This window comes from Lingula anatina, chromosome 4, assembly GCF_051362555.1.
Source record: "Lingula anatina isolate TDL-2025a chromosome 4, LinAna3.0, whole genome shotgun sequence".
Lineage (NCBI taxonomy): Eukaryota > Metazoa > Brachiopoda > Lingulata > Lingulida > Lingulidae > Lingula > Lingula anatina.
In genome coordinates this window covers 15,259,456-15,282,633 of record NC_141770.1, presented here as the reverse complement: position 1 = coordinate 15,282,633, position 23,178 = coordinate 15,259,456, and the positions used below count along the sequence as shown (strand labels likewise).

Here is a 23,178-nt window from a genome sequence, read left to right as displayed (position 1 = left end):
TTGAAAAAATTAACAAAGAGGGGAGAAACGTTCTTTGATGATTATCGCCCTCTAAAATATTTAACACAACCCTATTCAGTGTGCTTTGTTTGATTTAGTTGAGGTACAAAAAATATATATATTCGCAAAACTATTTATTCACCCCAACCACCCCCCACATACTCAGAAGCCACTATAAGGAGCTGTCTTTAACTTATTATTATATCATCTAAATCTAAGTCCAACTTCATGAATGCAGCATGTGATGTTAACCCGGATTACTGCATTATACGAGTTTTAGGACAAAAAAGAGCCTCATTCACAGTAACATTTGGAGGACAATTTTATCCCTGAATCGGTGATAAGGTTCAAAACCCCGTGTCTGTTGGGAGAAAAAAAACTGATGCAAAGAGACACGAAATGAAGCCTGGAATAAACCCTGTCTTCACTTTAATTTTTGTCTTAATTCTTGAAATTGCCATGAAAGGCGAAACAGTTTTCAATAAATCTAAACCCCCTCCCCATCCCTGAGGGGGATCCACTATTGTGTCGCTTTTCTTCAGATTGGCCGACTCCATGTCTGTCTCGTGAAAGTACACATGAGGTGTGAAACGTTTCCTCTCTCTCTCTCTCTCTCTCTCTCTCTCTCATTTGCCGACCGTGGGAGAGGCTCCAAATGTCTGACACGTGCCCATTCCATACACACACACTGTCCTGTGAAAGCATCTGAAAGGCTTGTCCAGTGATGGGAAATATGGGGACGTTTTTTTGTCTCCTGTGTGTACTAACATTTACTGCTGTTGATTTGACAGGTAAGATCTGCTAGCAAGCTGTCTTCTTATACGAAAACTTTCGATATTTGCTCAGATGTTCTTTTATGAGGGTTGGTAAAAATTGAGTGTGTGAATATAGAGACTTTAGTAGTGTAAATGCGAAGGTGTAAACTGTGCTAAAATATGATGGCTTAGACTTCATTTAGAGGAATATTCTACCCCTAGATTTTACTAGAAGGTAAATGTGTAAAACGCGGCTATGACAATTAAATTTTAATGACGTTGCCAATAAAAGAGCCAGTGCGAATACTTTAATAAAAATAAACAAATATTTATTTCCACCTTGCAACGGCATAAGACTTGCTAGGTTTATCGACTTAAACCTTTCATTTAAGTTTTGGGATAGTAATGTCGGCTGTCATTCTAATTTTTCTTTACACGTATTATAAAGTTCCTGGTCTTAAAGTTCGAAATGCAACGGAAATAATTATATTTTTCTTGTCATTTTATTCTAAAAGACTGAAATGCTGCTACCAAAGATTTCAAAGAAACATAAACACATTTTTCGCCATTTTCACTGCTCCTTTGCGATATTTGTAGTGCTCCAGTCGGATGATCGATGTATTTTCAATGGACACAGATACCGCCAGGGGGAGACATGGTCGCTGGACTGTATGACGTCATGTAGATGTGTGCGCGCAAGTATGAACGCTACCATGTGTTACAGCAGGTAAATGCAGGTAACAAAGGTAACCGGTACTGGCAGTTGTAAAAGAAGGTGTGATTATGATGCTCACTGGATTTCTCTATCGCAATGACCCATTTCTCTAACCACAGAGTGAAGGAAATTTCTTGTGGGATGATTAAACAAGGACAGAATCGTGCGATTCATTTCTAAAAGCTCATGGAGTTTTTTTAGTGAGCATGAGAGACTGCTTTAGTTTCAAGGAAGTTTTTCTTTTTTCTTTCTTCTTTATTAAGTTTGGCGTGTTATGACTGTTTTCGTATTCTTCTTTAATTATAAATTATAATTTAACCTCATAGCACTTTGCTTTTATAAAACGAACCAGTGTCTAATGATAAATGTGTCAGCCACTTCCCCAGTTAAAATGATATGGACGTGCCTGAAAAAACAACAATCGTCCTGAATATTTCAACAATTTCCCCTTTACTACCAAGGTATGCCCTATCCCAAATAGCTAAGAAAAATGAGATTAATACCCATTATTTAGCTTTTTTTTACCGTTGCGTGAAATACACGAGTGCCATTCGTCTCCACTAATATGAAAATTGCGATCTTGTCGACGGCTTCGGATACCATTGGTGTACCTTTGGAAAGGGAAATTGGGAAATTGCTGAAATATCAGTAAAACAATTATTATTATTATTATTATTGTAAAAAAAGTCTTCGGACATGGTGTACCCTGGCAAAATGATATTGTTGAAATATCAGTGAAACTTTTATCAATATTATTATTATTATTATTATTATTATTATTATTAAATAAAAGTGTGCCTTTAATACAGATGTGCCACGTACCAGTCTCTGCCGGCGGGCTGCAGGCTGGAGGTGAAGGCGGGGGAGTGCTGCCCGAAGCCCGTCTGTGATTGGATGTGTGAGTAAATTATGCAAATATATATGCTGCTTCTTCCGGTAACGGAGGAACCATGAGCGCGTTCAGAATAGATGATCTGCGAAAATGGCCGACTCCGCTAAAAAGCAAGCTGCCCTACTCTCCTGATGGTCTCCCGGCCTCCAAACGTGCCATTAAACTGCTTAAATCTCCGAGTTTTAATTGCTAGCCCCCTGCAGCGACGGTGCAAGTGGAGGCGGGGGGACTATCAGGGAATTAGCAGCATCGCTTTTAAGTGGATCGGCCTTATTTAGTCCGTGGATATGTTAGTCAGCGGATCATCTGTTCTTAATGCTCTCCATGCCGATAGTGCAGACGAGCTTCTTGTAATCGCTCTAACTCAAAGTGCGACGTTACTGACACTGAAACATGTCATTGACATACACCTACCAGGCGTCTTTCATAATGTGGCCAGATGATCATAATTCAGTTCGGGTTTTGTTTCACTGAAATTGGGAATTGAACTGTCAATTTTGTGGAAAAAAAGCATTACAGAGCATTACAGAGTGGATGATACGTACAATTTTGGTTGCATTCTCTTAATATTTTTTCAATCCTCAATCGAAGAATGTCAAGGCATTCACCAAGGTGGAAATAACGTTATCTGTTCTTCCAGTAATCGCAGACAACGGTAAAGCGATTTTATTCTTTTAAAATACAGCACTAGTACTTTTTTGGGAATATAATTATTATAATAATGATCTATTTAATAATCAGCATAAACAGTAAATATAGTTTTATTCACCCAATTCAAGTGTACTTATATTTGAAATACGCACTGCAACCGAAAAAACACGTGGAATTGATTCGCTGTCCTATAGGAGTAAAACAGAAATAAAAATCCTACCGATAAATTAAAAAGAAATCTTTTTCCACAGCACAGTGTATCTACAAAGGTCGTGGCTATGACGTGGGTGAGAGATGGGACGACGGCTGTGACTACTCCTGTGAGTGTCTCAAATCACAGTGGTATTCTTGTCACGAAAGGTAAGCAAGCCAAGGGGTCAATCTTCAGCGTAGTAGCCACTAATGTGCGATGTATAATATGATTGGCGGATCCAGGGGGGAGGGGGAGCACAGTGGGCTACTTGACTCACACACTACGGGGGTGACCCCTCCCCATCCCTCTGCGCTATACATATTACCGTAATCGTGCCTTCAATGACTTAATATTTTATACTTTGTCTCCAACTCTTAACAAAATTTTGGATCTGTCAGAGAATGATGACATTTGAATCGCATGCATAAAATAGAAAGGTCTGGATTATCAGTTTTCTTTTGTCCATGACTGTTTGCCTCATCTAACATTTATATATATGACTTCTCTATAAATCAATCAGGTGCCCCAAGTACCTCAGCATACCGCCCCACTGTGCTCTGGTTGCCGTACCTGGGAAGTGTTGTAAGGAAGTCAAGTGCGGGGGTAGCATATTGCCGGGTAACAATTTCGGCACGACGCCGGACTCAACACCCAAACCGACGGACAAAACTTCGACGTCTCCCGCTGGTTCTAGCAATCCAGGGATAATTAAAACCACTGCAAAACTTCCAGGAGCGACAAGCGAGAGCTCGACGACCGCACTGCCATCTAGCGTCACTAGCCATTCTACAGCAACTGTTGTGCCGTCTAGAACTTTTTTGCCAACTAAATCGGTTTCTAGTACCAGTGCCCCACAAGTATTTGTAATACCGACCAAGATTCCGAGCCGTAAGTTTTGAGATAACTCTTTTTAATACTAAGGGATATCAAAAATAGATACAAAATCAAACAGATGAAATTATCATACTCCATCTTGATCTCGATTATGATTAATTATTTAGAGGGCAAGTCAAATATATTACCCATTCTGATTGTACACTATATGTATGAAATTGATTATTGAACCTTGTTTTGATGAGATGGGAAAGCAGGTGACTATAATTATCCAATAAAAATTTCATGCTTCTGTGACTTTTTCTTGAAGGGTTCAAACATTCAGTAATGAAATTAATATTAACATAATTTTGCCCTACCTGTAACATTGTTTGTGGTCGGTCATTTATTTATATTTGATTAATTCTTTGCTAAAAATATCACATAAAGATAGATAGATAAATAGATAGATAGATAGATAAATTTCAAGAAAAAAAACGCCACACAATCTGACAGTAACCCTTACAAATTTCAGTTTCAAGTTGCCAGGACAAGCTCCGCGATTGCAGCGACTACGTGGACAGTGCGTGTTTTGACCGGAAGTATCGGCCGTGGGCCCTGAGAAACTGTGCCCAAACATGCGGGCTCTGCAGTAAGATAACTGTTGTTTCTGTGATTTTACCCCTCCATATACAACATATTCACTTTCACTCGTCCGGGTTTGCCCAAGTGTGGCATTAATTGTCCAAGGTGAATTTAGATTGAGCATTGTCTTTTTGAGCATTTTATTTGAAACTATTATTTAAGTAGGCCCTACCGGTACAATATGCAGTCCAGTGTAGGTAAATAATCATCGCCAAAAATTGTTTCTTTTATTTCCAAGTTGATTCTCACTGGCGGATCCAGGATTTTGATGGGGGGGGGGGGGGGGGGGGGTAGCAAGGATTTGATTTATTTTAGCAGTATACGAGGGCAAGTTGTTGTATTATAATATGAGGGGCACAATGATGAACATATGATTGGTTTTGTCTCGTATCGCTCATTGCACTGTGTTTCGGGAAGGGAGATATTAATGGGATAGAAGGGACTTTCTTCGAAGCTTAATCGAGAGAGCACGTGGCTTTTGTGTCATCACTGGCTCCCCCATTGTACCTAACAACAACGGAGACAGTTCAAAGTAGATAAATAAATTGTTAATGTGAGCTTTTATCCGGCAGGTACGAACGGGGGTAATTCAGCCGGCCAGCCTTGCGCTTTCCCGTTCCAATATAAAGGCTCCAATGTCACGCAATGTATAGTAAACGGACACTCTCAGCCTTGGTGCGCCGTCACGGAGAACTTTGACAGAGATGGAAAATGGGGAAATTGTCATCGTAAGTGATTTTCACACTACTAACCAAAGTGCCACTCTTTCTCCTTTGTCCCACTCACCCGTATATCGGGTGGACACCAAAACCCCTCAACTTCAAGTTATTATTGATTCATTTATTTATTTATTATCAAGAACTTTCACTTAATTTCACCTGTCATAATACTACATGGTATTGTTTTTAACATATTAAATTTTGAGTGAATAACTTCTAGTATGTCCCTGGGGCGCTCAAAACAAAACTAGTGCATTTTTCTCCAAACAGAATCTGCTCTGGGGTGTAATACAGTGTATAAGGTATAAACAGCAAATATATGACTAAATACACTTTTTACTTTCAAAATAATGTCAGTGGCACTTAGCAACTGCAAGATGGCAACGGAATTAATAAAATCACATTCTAAACTTTAGTCACATTACACAGTTGCCACATCTAAGACATTTAACGACTCACGATTTTAGGTTCACGATACGAAAATTTTCAGGATGGTGGCATTGCCTTCCTTTTTCTACAAAATAGGCCAAGCGATATTGTAGGGCTTCGCAAATCCGGTTCGTAAAAGTTTGAAAAATATTTGCAATATGTTGACCATCTACAATGTTATGACTTTCAGCTTCGATGTTGAATCGGTTCTGTAAGAACGCTTTACCGGACTGCTATTTCTACGGGAAAAACGCATGTATCGGCGGTTTTACTGAGTGGGGAAAAACGAATTGTGCTGCCTACTGTGGATACTGCGGTAACGTGTATTAATTCTACAGATGGAAAGTCTTTAAATGAGAAATATTAGGGGTCAAGGATGTGTACATGTATTACGTGAACCTGTTTGTTGTTACCTTCCGTTTAGGTTCATTTTATTCTACCTTGCTTGCACCCCTTCTCTCTCTTTTAACTTTTTAACTCATTTCTTCTGCAAACCCAGCACATAAAGCTGAAAGCACTTCAATTTTAAATCACGTTATTTTATTGCCAAACACTTGTTCACTATTATGTAAAATACCGGTACAAAATAATGGCTTGTTTGAATAGTCCCATATGTACCTAATGTATTTATTGACGTAAATATATTATTTCACCTTAGGCGCAGGACATACCAATCCAGGGTTTACCAAAACGCCCTCTGGTGTTTCATCGTCAACGGCAGTGGTGACCCCGTCCTCAAAAGTGACCTCGACCACCGTGCCGACCACTACAGCCACCCCTGTCTCAAAAACTGCGGCACCAACGTTCAAAAGTACCCAACGCCTTAACGTCACTTCTCCTCCGCCGTCAACGTCTGCGAGTACTTCACGCTCTACACCGGTCGTTACTGTGTCAAAGCAGCCCAAACCCACCACAACCGCAACAACACAACCAACAACAACAACACAACGCTTGGCGTCATCAACAGCAGCAGCGCCCTCTCCCGGCCCTGGTGACTGTGTGTATGGCGGGAAGACGTACAAGGACGGAGAGACGTGGAATGACGGTTGTGCCTACCGCTGTAAATGTGTACTAGGCTACCACACTTGTAACAAAAGGTGAGAAGAGATATGATATAATACAGTATGCAGGCGCGTAAGAAGTAAATCTTAAGTTCAGAAGAAAACTGACGGGATGTCTCCTTGTAAAACCCCTTGCTAATGGGAGGGTACCTGCATACGCATATTATACATGTAGAGTATCAGGCCACTGGGTGGTTCCTGTCACCTTCTATTTATCGGTCCAGTAATGGCAGTTAACAACCGGGGAGTGTGGGCGCCATCTATCAGACTTAACACTAGATGTCTCCGCCTCTGAGAGACACGTGCAAGGGCGAATAAATTCAGTTATCTAAAGATAAAGTGAAAATGGTCAATAAAACGAGTATTTTTTAATTGTCGATCTCTGCCAAAAACACCCTAAAACAGTGTCTATTAAACTGTCACATTTTACAATATTACCCCCAAACATATATTTTATAGTTGCCTCTTTCTATTTTAAGTGTAACGGGTATATTTTCCCAGAATAAAAAATGTAGATGGGGGGGGGGGGGGGGGGGGGGCATGTAAGACAAAAAAGAGGGTAGATACATTATAAATTGAGCCACGTTTTAGGGAATCGGGTCCCTACTAAATGCTCTTTAAAACATTGTTTCATTTTTCTACCAGGTGTCCAGGTTTGATTGATTGGATAGAACACCTTCCAGCCGGATGTACTCTTGGGGCGCCGCCTGTCGGCAAGTGTTGTCCTGCACCGGTGTGTCCCCCTGGCGTCAATGTTTCTACGTGGCCAAAGAATTACGTTCCATGAATTTCACATAAAAATAAGGAAAAACAAAGGTTTTTATTTTTAATCTGGTGATAATTTATCTTCCACTGAAAATCATAATGCCTACGGCCCGTTCAAAAAAAAAAAAAACTTCAAGTATTTCCTGCAGCAAGTGTTTATTTATTTAGAACAAAAAAATGGAATTTTAATTATGAAACTGGGGATATAACTAACGCCTACAGTAAAAGAAACAATTGGTTTATTTTTGGCCGTGTAGCAAAAAATAGAAGACAGTTTCGTGGTTTATTTTATTGTCTCAACGAACTTGGTATATAATAAACTTACCAATATGACAAACATGTTCACGAATTTTTATCTGTGTACTTATCAAACCTAATGTACAACGACTGCCTTTATTTTGTCTTTTACTTCAAAATGCCTTAAATCAATTGCACTTTAAGCTTGTGCTTAAAGGCACACAATGCAGGATATAAAACGCATTCTTAATGTAGAGATCACTTCTTGATGAACTTATCTGAAGACAAATAAAACTTTTAAAACATAAAATGACAGATAAATGGCCTTATCGCAAAAAAAAAAGTCGTATTCACCGCCCCCAGTCAAACCTCGGTAGTCGGCCATCTTAACACAGTTTAAAAAGAGCGAGAATTACGGTGCAAAATTTTCGCGATGTCTGGAAGATGAATCAAGGGAGAGAAAGGCGGATCAGGAAGGCTTCCGCTTAGGCGCGGGTTCTGATCTTTGGCTTTTTTGCGAAATTGTAACAGATTAATGGCGAGTGTCAGGAAAGGAAAGTTAAAGGATGGTAAATACTGTTAACGCAGGGATAATTCGTTAAATATGAATTTGGACACGAAAAATCCTCCTTTGTGTACCTTTAACTTACCCTCTACCAGGTAATTAAAAAAGTTATAAGAACACTCTACATGTGTACCAGGTAAGTTTGGCATACCTTCTTTTTCACTACATATTCACAGATTTGTCTCTGATTAATTCATGGCACATTTCTACCTGTTTGAGGAAAGTGCACATAATTAATCTGTAGTCCAGATAAAGGGCATACTAAACGAATAAAGAAATAAGAAGAAAAATATGTATAAATTTACGTCAAATCCTTTAGATATGTCGAGCTGGAATAATAATAATAATAATATTTCCTGATGACTGAAATAGCATGGTGGGGTCATTTTTGAAAATGAAAGTAAGGATATAGGAATAATGATAAAAAACATTGTTTGGCGGCTTAGAGGTGCTGCAGGTAAAGCGACTGTAGTCCAGTCGATAATGTTGTCGAAATGAACATATTTATTCATAAGCATGTCTAATTTAAGTGAAGAACAAATGAAATATTTAGATTGCGCCTTTCTTTAATGTTATAGAATAATAAACTGGCTTTATAACAATAAAAAGATAGAAAAAGAATCATTCAAGATTAGCAATTTTTGTAATAGATTTTTATCTCAATCCGCCATGTACAATGTATTTGGAGTGTTATAAGAAATACAAAAATTTTGAAATATATAAAACAGTCGATGACAATTTTACTTTTTTATTGTACGTAGGTAGGGCACCGAGATTGGCATGCTTTTGAATATCTTGGTTTTGAATCAGCGTGTGATAAAAAAAGTCAACAAAATGAGTGCTCAATATTTAATACCTGGTACGTGACTAGAATGCAGTCGTATTATGTCACGGTTTTGCGCGAGAATACCAAACACCTGTTCATACGATGTTGTCGGATTTTGGAAGCCAACCTACCCGTAAATGTGCCTTAGTATCAAAAAAATAACAACAATAATGATAATAAGCGACAAAAGTCTTGCGTAAAATGCGTGGAAGCTTTTAATCATCCCCATAAATGTGTTAAAACTAAGATCTCTTAGGTTAAAACAACCTCACATTGGTTATATTCTCGCTGGTGTTGAAAATTTTAACACCATATATAAAGCATAGACTGTGGTTGCGATTTTCATCATATCACAATTGTGGTACATCTTTATGACTCACCTAAAAAAAAGTTGATTACCTGTTGTTGCATGTGATACTACATTAAAACGACCTTTCACCTAATAGTTTTGAAACAAAGAGACAAAATACGACTGAGCAAAAAATTGTGTTTATTAGGTTTTATGTCGATTTGCTCGTTTTGCGTTTTGCTGGGTATGCGGGGATAGGGGTTGGGGTTGGGGGAGAAAGAGATAGGCTGTATTCCCAGAGCTTTTAGATCGATCTATCCCCGCGGGGAGTCTCACTAGATTACTGTCAGATAATCCGGCTTAAATGTCCGTCTCGCCTACTACAAGCTGTAAGGGAAAAATTCACTTTCGGGTCCTCCCGACTGACAGCTATTTAGCGTGAACCCCCAGGGAGTAAGGTCGATCTAAAGTAGATCGATCTAATCTCTGGAAATGGGGTCATAGACGTTAAGTGAGGACACGTGGACGCAGTGCCCTGCCTTAGACCCGGCATTTATTCTGGCCATTAGTTGTCATCTTGACCTCAAAAATCATATACTGTAAAATCGTATACTGTATATACTGCATGCTTGTCATTTACTTGTTATTCACTTCGCCGAAGCAAAGTTAACTACTTTTATATTCCTTGAAATTAACTTCAGTTATAAAGGCAACTTCTTTTTAAAACTTGGATGTACATGTAGAGATTTAAGGTGACGAAAATACGTGGAGCTTTTCTTGTTTATTTCAGGTAAACCGTGCTTGACTGCAGACGCTGACCTTTGTGTGTGTACGCCTAGCTTAAGCCGGGCACATGAGGTAGTCCTCTTTGTTATGCAAAGTATAAGTCCTCTTCGTCATGCAGGATCTTTTTTCTCGTCATGTAATCCAAACAGGTACAATTTGTGCCTAGCCAAATCAAAGGTAGTATCTTTGCCCAGCTTGCGAGACCTCTAATGCAAGATGTCGGATGCAAGGAGCGACAGTAATGTCGATCTTGTGACGAGAACCAACCGGTTGGAAGGTAATTCTGCCTTAGGAAATATTCAGATAAAGGTTAAAGATACTAAATTATCTACGTTCATTGTAAAGTTTAATACAGAATATGATCTTAGACACTGAAGAGCATGCAAAGAAGGATGTTAAATTGGTTTAATTCAGTCGGAATGATTACAGATGAGGTACAGTGAACTTATATTTATACGTGACACTAAAAAAGTTCAATTTCAAGTGTAAGTTTTTTATTTTAAATTTTTTTATTCAGTAGCAAATAAATATACAATCTTACAGTTTTTGGCTTATGAATCGCGCACACACACACACACACACACACACACACACACACATTTACATACTTGGACTCTCTTTCTCTCTCAGTAAAAAAAAGGTTGTATAGTTACAGTATTGCATAAACGGGTAGAAATTCCAAGTGTAAGTTCATGGAGCTCATAACTCCTTATTGAGAACATTGCAATTCTATAATGGTTTCTGTAACAATATTTTCAGGGCGCTCTTCAAAGCGTGCAAATGTCTTATCACATAACATATAGGTAAACTGTAGTCTTAATATTAAGTTATTTTCGTCGGATCTTTTGATCTTATGTCTTCCAGTCCCCCGGTTGCTGACAATAACAATAGTGATATCTGGACTGATTGCGATAGTTGCGCTCATCATCTCAGCCGTCGCAATCTCCAAACCCGCCAGCTCTGACATTACAGTCCAGGGTTCAACAACAAATATTCAGCAAACTCAGCCTGCAGTTGCAGCCAGTACCTATGACGCCAGCCGGTATCAGTCCTCCAACAAAAAGAGGATTTACACAATTGCCGTGGGATTCGGATCTGGGGGTTTTGAATATTAGTAAGCATAATATGAACAAACATGAAACTGGCAAAATCAAAGAGTGAGCGAGGGAGAGTTTGTTGGCGTTTTGCTTTTTATTTGTGTGTATGTTTGTGGGTGCATGTGTGGGTGTTTGTGTGTGTGTGAGAAGGAGAAAGAGAGAGAGAGACAGGGGGGGGGGGGGAAGATAAGCACCTGAAAAAACTACTAGCATGCATCAAACGTTGGCGAATTTAATCAAGCATATCGAATTTCATTTCAGTGACGCCAGTGGATTTAAAGTTGGGTTTTTTCATGATGTAGTAGACGCAGGTAATCTTTACTTTTATACGTTTTATTGATTTGTAGTAAAGCATATTTTGATTACAATAGAGCTGCAGTTTATATTGCTATGTAAATCTCCTGTTAAATAAAGACACTGAGTTATTAAGTACTTTTAGTTTGTCTGGAGGCGAATATGGATTGTAGAACGGTCACAGAGCCATACACCAACTGTATGATCTCGGAGAGAGGGCAGCCGCAGCGAGGGGGGATAGGTAAGGGTGATTTTTTTATATCATGTCCCTTTAAACGCATTTCTTTTTTCTTTCTCTCTTTACATTGAGAAAACACTATAGGAAAAATTGTTTTGAATGACTAAATAAAGTGAAAGTGACATATTTGAAGTAGTTCGAGAGAATTATTAGGATGGCGAACTAATTCCGTGTCATGATGTATTCCTTGTCTTTGCTTAATTGCCCTTTGCTTCTAATAAGATGTATTCTTAAGGATTCTACCAATGATAGGTGATTTTTACTTCAAGCAAATATAGATACCCATTCAGAGGCGTTTATTTTATCTTAAAGATAGATTGGTGTTTTTAAGATGAGTGCAAATCTTGTCGTTCAACTCTGTTTTTGACAGTGCTTTGGCATATAATAGGCTATAGTTATAGGGTTTTAGATGTTATGTTTTATTCGTGTAAAAAAACTTTGTATTACTTTTGGGATACAAATAGGATTCAAAATGGATCCAGGGGTGGATCCTGAATTTTTGAAGGGGGTCGGATATTAGGGATTGACAGGCCTCGGATTGCGAGGCCGACCCTCACCCCCAGGTTCGGGGCACGCCAGGGCCCCAAAACTTGGCGTTTTGGAGGGAAAATGGCGCCATTTGGTACGGTTTAGAACTATAATTCAGCTAGACGTTTTTTTTGTGTGTTTTTTTTTATCAGAAATCGAAAGGGGGGGGGTCAGAACCCCCCCCCCCCCCCGACACTCCTAAATTCGCCACTTAGATATATCTTCGTTCCTAAACTACCACCATAACTTTATACATTGCATCGATGGTCTAATTTTAAAATATCTATTACCTTATCATTGAAACTGATAAACAGTAGATCTACTGTTATGTGTTTTTGTGAAATGTGCATTATAAGCATTTTTGTGTGATAAAAAATTTGATTGATAAACTAATTTCAATAAATGAGCTCACGTTTTAGACAACACTGTTTCTATAAAAGTCCAATTTCAGGACTTATGTCAGGTTGGTACGACGCCTGCACCGGATGGCTGGCCTCACGTAACCGAAAGCAATTCTTCGCATTTTCCAAGCCATTTCTGAAACCACCCGAAGCCTATTTCTACGCGTTTTCTGGATTTAATCCACTGGATATCACTGGGAAAAAAATTGGTGAGTTATCTGCATTTTGACATAAATGAAGGTGATTTTAATATGATTTTCTTACAGTTATCATATAAATAGTTCCATTTCATATCTTGAAAACCCGAGTACCAAACACTTGAGAGTCTGCGATAAAGGTTCTGTATGTTGACATGTATTTCTCTCTAAGGCGCCATGGTCTATTAGACAATACGACACTCGACGACATATGGTACCAGTTTCAGCGTTGCTGCGTCCCATATTTGTGTGTGTGTGTGTGTGTGTGTGTGTTCGTGTTGGTTCCTTTGTTGGTTTAGGAACAGAAACCTTTGACTGCTGTAGCTTTCTTCCCGGGAACCTTTCCGGCCGGGATGTAGTCTTTGAGTTCCCCTTTCCTGATGACATGGCTGGCGAATTTCATGTCTTTCCTTTGAAAGTCTAAGGAATTGTCGGTCTAAGGAGTTGTCGGTCTTGTCCAATTCGCTTGAGCACCGAGATGTTATAACCATGTGCAGTATATGACATGTGCAACAAATTTCTGCAGCCTTTATGTTCTTGGTTGTTGCAGCCGAGAGAGTCCATGCCACACCACCGTAAGAACAGACCATACAAAACATTTGTGAACATGTATACTGACTCCTTACAGGACTGCTAAGCGGTTGGTTCACTAACGAAGCCTGCATAGCCGGACTGGACCAAGTGGCTGGAAGAGAAGTCCCGCACGCCAACGTTTTCCATGCACAAACGCCTGCCGAGCTCTTGGCTATGATCCAGAACGGGACTGTAAGTGTCTTGTCTATGTTACCTGTTTTGTAATGTTATATTTTAATTTTTGGTCATTCTAACATAATCCTAGCGCTTTGTCCTTACCCTTTTTAATTACTTCAAAAAGAAATGTTGTGTTTTATAAACATGAAATTAAAAAACAGTAAACACTGAATTTTTATGTTTTAATTGTATAGTTTTATATCTTCAAGACTAAAAAATCGAACAATAGGCGCAAAATTTCCCTTGAGACGGATGTTGATCGTACTTTCGATATTTTCCAGTTTCAGATTTACCTTTGTCATTCATTCAGATGCCCAGTTTCAGCTTTACCTTTGCCATACATTCAAAAATACTATATTCAAGAATATACTTTGAATGTCAGCGGAGAAATATATTTGGACACACGGTGACGAATCTTGACGCTTACGTCTTTAGAAGTTCTCTGTGTCTCAGTTGTTTTCAGTTATCTTCTAAATTCGTCTTAATGTAACGAAGCTGTAATAGCCTTTGTGTTCCCTCAACTGCATGGAGGATATATGATTTCCGGTGTAACGTACAGATAGCCCCCCCCCCCCCCCCTCCCCATGACAGAGAGTCCGCTTCCCATTCATTTGTACAGGGGAGCCTTGCCCTAGATTTTGACCCACTTAAGCCGTACAAACCCTAACCATAATAACTATACGGAGGGCAGACTTTCTGTTACATGGACCTTCAGTTTCGTTACACCGGCGCCGATCATGCCAACTTCCAGCTAACCCTAGCCAAGAGGTGACCTCAGCCAATGTCAATAATTTGCATTGAAGCGTACCTTCTCTCGATCTCGAGTTTTGCTGTTTTTACAGCAATAATTTTCTATTTGCATTCCTAAATCATACAGGTAGACGTGGGGTTTACCACAGCGTCAGTTATGACCGACAGAATCTCTGGTACTAATGTCCAACAATACCCAACGGACCCCATCTTCTGTAAGAATGCCGGAGAACAAGGAATGATGACCCGTAAAGACAATGACTTTAACTCCAAATGGAATGAAGGGTTTGAGAAACTAGTTTCTTCAGGTCGCTTCAAACGGCTATGTGATGAAGCACAAACCAAGCACGGTAAGTTGGTAACTTTGTTGATAAAGAGTATCAGAGAATTAATTTAGTCATTCGCCATTGCTAGGCATGTACATAATAACTACAGTGTAAGTATCTCTTAATTATTAACATGATAATGCGTGTGATGATAATTCGATTATAACGCAAATCAAGGTTAAAAAATGCAGGCAATGTCGCCTGGATAAACCACGAGAGGCGCTGATTCCAAGACAAACAAACAGCGTCAGTAGTTCATTTTTTTTTTTTTTTCAGTCAAGCTCTACCACAACATAACAACAGGGTGCATGATCTTTGCATAATACAACATAATGTATACGTAGGAAGAAGTAGTCAAATTAAGGCACCGGGAACGTAGTATCAGTATTGCTTGAAAGAAACCTCTTTCCAGTGTCACATAACTATTGTCTCATGTTATCTCAACAGGTGGACGAGGTAAAATCAACTGTGTGGATGCCTAAACCACAGAACAAGGCGTCCGTAACCTTGACATTGATGAATTATTCTTAGAACAAGGCATCCGTAACCTTCACCTTTATGGAATAAACACATAACTAGGCATCCAGAACCTCGACCAAGATGGATAAACCACAATGTGCCTGACATTCATCTGGGTGGTTGATCAACTCAAGGCATTCGTAACTTTCGCTTTGTGTGTGTGTGTGTGTGTGTGTGTGTGTGAACTTCAGTGTTTATTACCGGAATTCGTAACATTCACTTTTTTGTTTTATATCTGAACTATTTGCTTGTATTTCTATTTTTAGTTATCAAATAGTTTATATGATGTACCTTTGCATGAATTCCACTTATTTTTATCGGGGCACTACCGAAAGAAAACAAATATGTAGTGTAATTTATATCTAACACACAGTTAAAGTAAAATCTTTTTTATTTTCATGCACCTCGTGTTGAACGAAGGGTAATTTTAGTAACGTGGTCATGTATAACAAAAGCCCGTGATTCGGCATCACATGGTAACACTTCACAAACATAACTCTGTTTTGATTATAGTAGCTAACTGATTTTGTACTAACGTACGCAGTTGCGCATCATCACACTTTGACTGCTAATTTGAACAGAACTCGTTCTTCACGCAGAGACCCCTTTGTTCACGTTCAAACCGCAACATTTGCAGGACCATAAGCTACGAGGGGTTGTGGGAATGGCATTGGCAGTGGCGTTTTTTCTTACCCTTAACCAGTGATAACCTTGTCCTTTCTCTCAGTCCAGAGAGACCGCGCGGACGACTTTTACTTTCCCTCAAGCCAACGTCTAGAAGAAAACTTCAGACGGTACAAACAACCTGCTAGAATTTTTTTTTCTGTATTATTATTGTTATTATTAATGTTTGTTTCACCGATGTAAAGAATAAACTGATGTTTAACGCCTCCGAAAATTAAAAAAATTTCTTTAATGTTTTAAATAACTCAATAAATAGCTTGCGGCTACTTTCATGGTGTTGCCGTTTATTATTATTTTTTAATTGAAAAACCTTCGTTACTTTGCACTGTGCGGCACAGGTCATAAGTTTTAGATATTTGATGGTTTATTGCATTATTTGAACCATTAATATAATCTTCAATTCAGTATCATCCATTATTAGGAAGACAATATTGAAACAGGACACAGTTAAATGATTTGCACAAAACATGGTAAAACAGATACTCATAGAAAGTAAATTGCAAACCCTTCGTTACCAGTCATACTGAAAAAATATACTTGATGTTGAGGACAAATGTGTGAGTTAAATAAACCTGCATCTCGTTTTACCCCTTTGGTAAAGTCTAATTTTTGTTATTATCAACAACGTGTGGATAGTACCTAAAGGGTTGTTAATTTTATAACCTAAATAGGCTAAAACCTTCGTTACTGAATACGAAAATTCCCCATACTTACAAGGCATGAATTTATAATTTTCAGTGATGTACACAAAAAGCCAGATTTATCACTTCCTGTCACCAGACATTTAGAAAAAGTGGAATTCACAAATATATCTTTAACGTCATTTTTCACTTCTTTTTTTTTCAAATAGACCTATATATCATGAATGAGTGATAGTGCCCGAAGCGCGTCCACAATTGACCTACAAAATAGCAAAGGCCACTGAAAGCAAAAACAGTCCAGACAGATTAAGAGCCCTTTACGTTCAAGCAAAAGTGAATCCGAATGTAAAAAAAATGTAATTATAAAAACATGCAAAGTCGCCTTTCGAGAAAACTTAAATTTAGTAAACGAAGCCTCGCGGTACATCTTGCATACATGACTGTGAAATCAAGTTTGTAGTCTGACGCTGCGCCGGATAAAAGAATATGATTGAACTACCGATTGTTGTAGGAAATAATACGCCAAGTGCTTATTTGAATTCCACGTTATCCGTTCCGGTCCAGTAAGTTCGCAGAAACTCCGCTGAAAAACCTCATATTTGTTTTAGTATAATGGAAGTACACTACACAGGTCAAATCTTATAATATTACTCGTGAAAAAAAGCAATTTTCTCCTCACAAACCATTGCTCAACCTTTAATTTGATATGCTGTCCCAGTGCTGTTTAGAAAAAAAAACTTACGACGGCCTTGTCTCACTGATTTTTGAAAATTATATGTCGACATTACATGCTTTTATTTGAGGGGTTTGGCTGATTTACAGGACTGAATAGGGAACGATAAAAGTTTTGCAGGATATTCAGACAAAATACTTTGGGACTTTTTCAAGCGTGTTTTGTTTACCTTCAATAGTAATTTTTGTTTGAATTATAAGCCGATTTTTATTTTTACTTCGACCTCCATTCATCTTGCGTGACAACGCATCGTTAAACAATGAAGGTCAACGTCGCAAGAAACGTTACGCCTTCGGAAAAGTAATGTGACGTCATAAGTAATGTGACGACAACAATTTCGTAGTTACAAAGTCAACATGGAAATGCGCAGATATATATTTCCATTATGTCGATATTACGATTATCTACATTACTAATTCTCAGTTTTACTTGTGTTTGTATGTTGCATTGTCTCCAGAAATATGAGAGGTACGTACATTTTACTGTTTAGAATGTCTTCTTAAATTCAACGAACGAAAACAATGTAAAAATCTTTCGCGCTCGTATGCTGCCTTCACCTGCACATCAAAATATCTGATAAGGCTTTCAATAGAGTAACTTTGATTTGATTTGATTTAATCAGTGTAAAATATGTTGTTTGATATTCTTGCACTCAAGATGATACCTATTTGTCTCCTTTGTATAAATGAATGTAAACTTATTTACAGCAACACCGAAGGTCAAACCCTGGAGATTAACCTTAACATCTCGGATGGAGTTACCGGAGACAACTGTCCAAACGAATACCTAAATCATAAGAGACGTCTGACAGAACCGAGGGAAGGTCACCTATGGTTTATGAGAACAACAACGAGAAGGAGAACCGGTGTCAGTAGACCTCTCTTCAGCACAGACTTGGATGAAGAAATCACTGAAAATAAATCACCTCCATCAAACCGTATTGGTGAAACAACCAGGGTTGGGAATAAAACTTACACTAGTGAGTACACTTTTTTATTGAATTCATCTTCGGACATGTTTTAAATGTACCATCAGGGTAAGCGCAGGCGGTACTTGTGGTTTTGGTCCCGACCAGTCTCTCGCCAACTCCGCGTCAGGCCAAAAACCAGAGGAGATACACCCATAGTTACCATTGAACTTGAATGCACTTCATTTCGCTAGTGGTACCGAAAACCAGGAGGCGGTATTACCCTCTACCAGGGCGACAGATAGATTTTTTACAGATATTCACAGATATGTCTCTAGATAGATAGATAGACGGTCATTTTGGTCTGTAGTCAGACATATCTGTGAATATCTGTAAAAAATCTATCTGTCGCCCTGGTGGAGGGTAAGGCGGTATCACTGCTCTGATCCTATAATTAGGGTTGATGTAGACTGAATAACAATAGATAAATCAGAGTAGAATCTCCAATGAGCGGTGTTTCCGATATTTCGTCAAAGGAAAACAGGAAGGAGACAAATCATTGGAGTCAAATAGCGGGTTTGTGCTCGATTAGTACAATATTCAAAAATTAAAAAATGAATAGATCATTTTCAAAAGTGCCATAAATTGATACCACGCCTAAACACGTAGGACCATAATGACGAGATGCAATGAAAAACCGATCGGACCGTGCGGCATATCGAAATTGCCTGAGAAAATTAATACGATTTAGGAAACAGAGCTGGATGCAATTGAAATTCGTCTCAATGTTGTAATGATTTGCGTTGATAAATTTTACCTAATCACTCTATCGATTCATGAAAATGTCAAATGTTCTATTTCAGACCGTGGGTGGAATGTCTCACACTTCAAGTCTGTAGCTCTCTCGGTCTATCATGATGCGATTCAAATCATCACTGACGTCAAATGCAAGATCCACGATCACTTTGCTATTTTCGAAGACAATTTTCATGGACTGCTTATTGACTGCTACGACAAAGTTCAGACGAAAAAAGCAGTAATAGGTAAGTTGGGCGTCTTGAACTACTTCGTAGGGCGTCACATAGACTAATTATCTAAGAAATTTCAATTGGAATTTAACAGAAATGTCTTCAAATTTTGAATAATGTCCATCGTGGATGTAATTGAAATTCGTCTCAATGTAATGATTTGCGTTGATAAATTTTACCTAATCACTCTATCGATTCATGAAAATGTCAAATATTCTATTTCAGACCGTGGGTGGAATGTCTCACACTTCAAGTCTGTAGCTCTCTCGGTCTATCATGATGCGATTCAAATCATCACTGACGTCAAATGCAAGATCCACGATCACTTTGCTATTTTCGAAGACAATTTTCATGGACTGCTTATTGACTGCTACGACAAAGTTCAGACGAAAAAAGCAGTAATAGGTAAGTTGGGCTTCTTGAACTACTTCGTAGGGCGTCACATCGACTAATTATCTAAGAAATTTCAATTGGAATTTAACAGAAATGTGTTCAAATTTTGAATAATGTCCATCAGGTTTTGATTCAATGTCACTTCGTATGCTCATTTGATTTAATAGCCGTTTTTGACAAGCCGTTTTTGATCCAAAATTTATGCAGTTGAATTTTATTCGTTTCTTTGTTTATTTATTTAATCTTTGTTCGTTTCAGCTCATAAATTTTTAGAGGCTATTGAAGGCAGCAAGAAGTCTGCAGAAAGAGCATTCAGGTCATTCAAGGACGGTCTTGTGAAACACATTGACAATGGCATCGCTCGAGTGCGCCTCTACTTTGTTCCTGAGTCTCCCGTGGAACGAAAGTGCAAAGGATATTCCAACTGGTACGCAAAGAGCGCGTGCACACTTTTGTTCCATGCTGCTGAATACCCTCCACAACTTGTCTCCACTCTGGCTGAAGGATACGACAGATTTTTCGAAGTAACCATAAGGCTCTTCGTGCGTGAGACGCACAAAGATAAGGTCTGCAAAGGCTACGACACCTTGCCGTTCCTTCGGAAAGTCTGTGAGACAGGATTTGATGTGGCGTCAACGGCGAACGAAATCCTAGAGAACGCCCAAGAATTCCTCAGTAAATGTATTGCACAGCCAGCCTTGGACTTTACCCAGAAGGTCATCACATCTATAACAGACTGTGTATGGAAAGTTAAAGAGGGGTTTGCAAGAGCCTGCCACAATGGGATGAACCTGGGAAATAAAATTACAACTTACCTGTATCAGGGCTTGGACGTCGAAGCGGCTAAAGGTAGGAACAACATACAAAATTGAAATCACCTACACAATTAAGGTTAAGAATATCCCCCTTTGAACTTGGACGAATAAAACAATTCATTTGTCAAAGCTTTGAAACACACTAACCAAAATACTTTCAATTTATCAATTTTCCATAACTAATATATCTTCAATTCTAAAACCGTTTTATAAAAATATCGTTATTAGGCACATACAGAAATTGAAACATTGTCTTTCTTTATTTTCAGCACTTCTCTATTCTGTGTTGAAGAAGGCTGCATACAAGGTCCATGACGTCTACGTACGTCTTCCCCGCTTCAATGGTGATCCCATACATGATGGGTTGGTGGTTGTAGCCTGGGTGGTGTGTGCCATAGCCCAGGGTTTGGTGGTCTACTGGGCCAGGAGGAAGATCAGTCTAGGTAAAACAACCAGTGTTTACTGAAGTAGCCAATGATGTATTCACACGCGATTGATAACTATTCCACGCTATTTTTATTGGTTTTTAAAAGCTGGCGTGTTTGTTATTAATGGCAACATCAACTATTTAGCCACAAATTAAAAGGCCATCGTGATCGAAGCATATGCGGTCTATAACTGGCATATTTTATTTGTACGTTTTACAGCATTTATTAGAGTATATTGTCTTTCTAGATAACAACGTAAGAAAGGCCCGTCAAATGCGAGTTCGTTTCTCCCATCCCACCTCATCAGAAGATTACTATGACAGGATTGCGAGACTTATTAGACAGCAGGAGCAGGAGGAGGAAGATGCAGAATGCAGAGAAGCAGAATTACCCAATGCAACCGAGAGCCTTCAAAATATAAATGCCACCACTGGTGTTATTGACAATGATGACAAGGACGGGGCCAACCCAGTCGACGATTTAGTTGACGATTCCGGCGTGTGGGCAGACATGTCTTTAGGACAGATCGAGGAGGAGGAGGAGGAGGAGGAGACACCAACGGTATCAGCGCCCTCTATGGCCCAAGAAGAGTCAAGGGCAATGAAAGAGAAGCAGTCCCGCCTTCCTTCTAAACCAGAGGATAACGCACCGCTGCTGGACCTGGAAGATGAGACGGACGTGGAGAACAAAGAGGTGCAGTTCGAGGACACGCAAGATAAAGAACAAAACACGCCGGGAAATGCTTATGGAGAGGAGCTACAGAGCCCCACCGATGCAGTAAAGGACAGCGGAGGAGAGTTTCAAAAGTCAGCAGCCTCTGCAATTATCCAGCAGCCACAGAGTGTACCCAAAACAGGTGCCTCATCTCAGATGGATGAGAACAACAGTGAAACAGAAAGTGACGACAGTGAACGCCCCATTGAGGTAAGTTAATGTTTTGTTTGCGTGGTTGTTTCTGTGAGTATTAGGCTCAAAAATGTTATTTTTAACTTGTCATTTTTTTATCTTAAACGTTTAAAATTGCTTATTATGGAAGCAAATAATGTGGTTTTTGCAGAAACATTAGCAATTTGATAGGCACGTCGTTTTTTTTTTTAATCCACTCCTAATAAGCTTCACTAACGAGTGACAAGCTGCATAAGGCATCCTCGCTCTCGAGTTACAAAGTAATCGATACGTTCTTTAAAAAAAAACGAGGAGAACAGAAATCTAATTTTATTGAAAATAGTTTCAGGAAAGCAAGGAGCCTCCGATGAGCTGTTCCCCGGATGTCAACACGGATGAGACTAACGGAAAGTTGATCATCGCCGAGACATTAAACCAAACTGACGGACGTGACCTCCCGACTCCTCAGCCAACTCAGGCCAACCACGGGGGCGGCGGTTGGTGGTCCAGAATCGGCCATGCCGCTTGGGTTGTGTTCAGATACATTTTGGAGCGCCCAGAGCTTTTCTGATTTTGTTTTGACTGCCGTTTTGAAATGATCATTTCGTGTTGTTTTTTTTTTCAACTTAACGTCATACCTTAATGGCTTAGATTTAGCAGAATAAATCATATTCAAGAAGGAATCATGTACAGAAGTTTACCATGAACATTTACTTTAAAGCTCTGAGAAAGTATGGCAAGTTAACTACCTGATTTTTACAGTAAAACCCTGGAGAAATGTTTTTGTTTCATGCTTGAGAACCATTGTATTCTGAAGTGGGAAATAAACTTTAGAGCGCCGTTAGAATAATTTCGTGGCTCGAATTTGTGACGGCTGTACCTGTGTTTTTAATTACACTGTATAATGAGCTATTTAATAACATTTATATCACAATATTTATTTATTTTGAAATCACACATGATATCACACATGATATCTTCAAAGACAACCTTGAATTAGAAAATAAAAGTTTTTAATCTACATGCGTTCATTAATTAGCAATATTTAAGCTGAAGGCCAGCAAATGTTTGAATCCGAGACATATTTTAATTTTAAAATAAATAATCTATTTTTGGTAATGAATGCATGGGTACGTCGACGGGAACTTTGAATAAATGACGTGGCCACATTCACGTATAAAATGTCTAAAAAGTTGTTAATCTTTAAATTAATTTTTTTAGTA

The 23,178-nt window shown here is 38.9% G+C and overlaps 3 protein-coding genes across 7 annotated transcripts; all 3 read left to right on the top strand.

The window, feature by feature from the left end:
- The first annotated feature begins 497 nt into the window (after positions 1-497).
- On the top strand, positions 498-10,483 carry LOC106152968 (uncharacterized). 2 transcript variants are annotated; one of them, XM_087011352.1, is made up of 11 exons: positions 498-791; positions 1,353-1,482; positions 2,280-2,368; positions 3,265-3,373; positions 3,727-4,094; positions 4,555-4,671; positions 5,237-5,392; positions 6,003-6,128; positions 6,471-6,909; positions 7,519-7,689; positions 10,346-10,483. In XM_087011352.1, the coding sequence occupies exons 1-10, from the start codon at positions 725-727 to the stop codon at positions 7,658-7,660; spliced, it is 1,743 nt and encodes a 580-aa protein (XP_086867478.1). In that variant the 5' UTR covers positions 498-724; the 3' UTR covers positions 7,661-7,689; positions 10,346-10,483. The 2 variants fall into 2 exon arrangements, with proteins under 2 accessions (XP_086867478.1, XP_013382171.2); XM_013526717.2 differs by lacking the exon at positions 10,346-10,483 and having other exon boundaries at positions 499-791; positions 7,519-7,975.
- LOC106152670 (uncharacterized) lies at positions 10,477-15,842 on the top strand. The gene is made up of 8 exons (XM_087011354.1): positions 10,477-10,618; positions 11,206-11,455; positions 11,700-11,749; positions 11,878-11,973; positions 12,950-13,108; positions 13,725-13,861; positions 14,724-14,946; positions 15,370-15,842. Exons 1-8 carry the CDS (start codon positions 10,558-10,560, stop codon positions 15,402-15,404), a joined length of 1,011 nt encoding a protein of 336 aa, XP_086867480.1. The 5' UTR covers positions 10,477-10,557; the 3' UTR covers positions 15,405-15,842.
- On the top strand, positions 15,448-22,976 carry LOC106152957 (uncharacterized). Of its 4 annotated transcripts, none has more exons than XM_087011349.1 (8): positions 15,448-15,575; positions 18,207-18,478; positions 19,270-19,449; positions 19,660-19,839; positions 20,086-20,676; positions 20,912-21,085; positions 21,318-21,994; positions 22,299-22,976. In XM_087011349.1, exons 2-8 carry the CDS (start codon positions 18,337-18,339, stop codon positions 22,524-22,526), a joined length of 2,172 nt encoding a protein of 723 aa, XP_086867475.1. In that variant the 5' UTR covers positions 15,448-15,575; positions 18,207-18,336; the 3' UTR covers positions 22,527-22,976. The 4 variants fall into 4 exon arrangements, with proteins under 4 accessions (XP_086867475.1, XP_086867477.1, XP_086867476.1 ...); XM_087011351.1 differs by having other exon boundaries at positions 15,448-15,581; XM_087011350.1 differs by having other exon boundaries at positions 15,465-15,597.
- The last annotated feature ends 202 nt before the right edge of the window (positions 22,977-23,178 follow it).

What these genes read in the sequence shown, in the direction of transcription:
- LOC106152968 (XM_087011352.1), top strand. Translation starts at nt 725, where the DNA reads ATGGGAAATATGGGGACGTTTTTTTGTCTCCTGTGTGTACTAACATTT. An exon ending in GCCCGTCTGTGATTGGATGT is followed by an intron (nt 2,369 to 3,264) that starts GTGAGTAAATTA and finishes CTTTTTCCACAG; the next exon opens with CACAGTGTATCTACAAAGGT. An exon ending in TGGTATTCTTGTCACGAAAG is followed by an intron (nt 3,374 to 3,726) that starts GTAAGCAAGCCA and finishes TAAATCAATCAG; the next exon opens with GTGCCCCAAGTACCTCAGCA.
- LOC106152670 (XM_087011354.1), top strand. Translation starts at nt 10,558, where the DNA reads ATGTCGGATGCAAGGAGCGACAGTAATGTCGATCTTGTGACGAGAACC. An exon ending in CTATGATCCAGAACGGGACT is followed by an intron (nt 13,862 to 14,723) that starts GTAAGTGTCTTG and finishes TAAATCATACAG; the next exon opens with GTAGACGTGGGGTTTACCAC. An exon ending in TGAAGCACAAACCAAGCACG is followed by an intron (nt 14,947 to 15,369) that starts GTAAGTTGGTAA and finishes TTATCTCAACAG; the next exon opens with GTGGACGAGGTAAAATCAAC.
- LOC106152957 (XM_087011348.1), top strand. Translation starts at nt 17,885, where the DNA reads ATGTCGATATTACGATTATCTACATTACTAATTCTCAGTTTTACTTGT. An exon ending in TGTCTCCAGAAATATGAGAG is followed by an intron (nt 17,968 to 18,206) that starts GTACGTACATTT and finishes ACTTATTTACAG; the next exon opens with CAACACCGAAGGTCAAACCC. An exon ending in GGACGTCGAAGCGGCTAAAG is followed by an intron (nt 20,677 to 20,911) that starts GTAGGAACAACA and finishes CTTTATTTTCAG; the next exon opens with CACTTCTCTATTCTGTGTTG.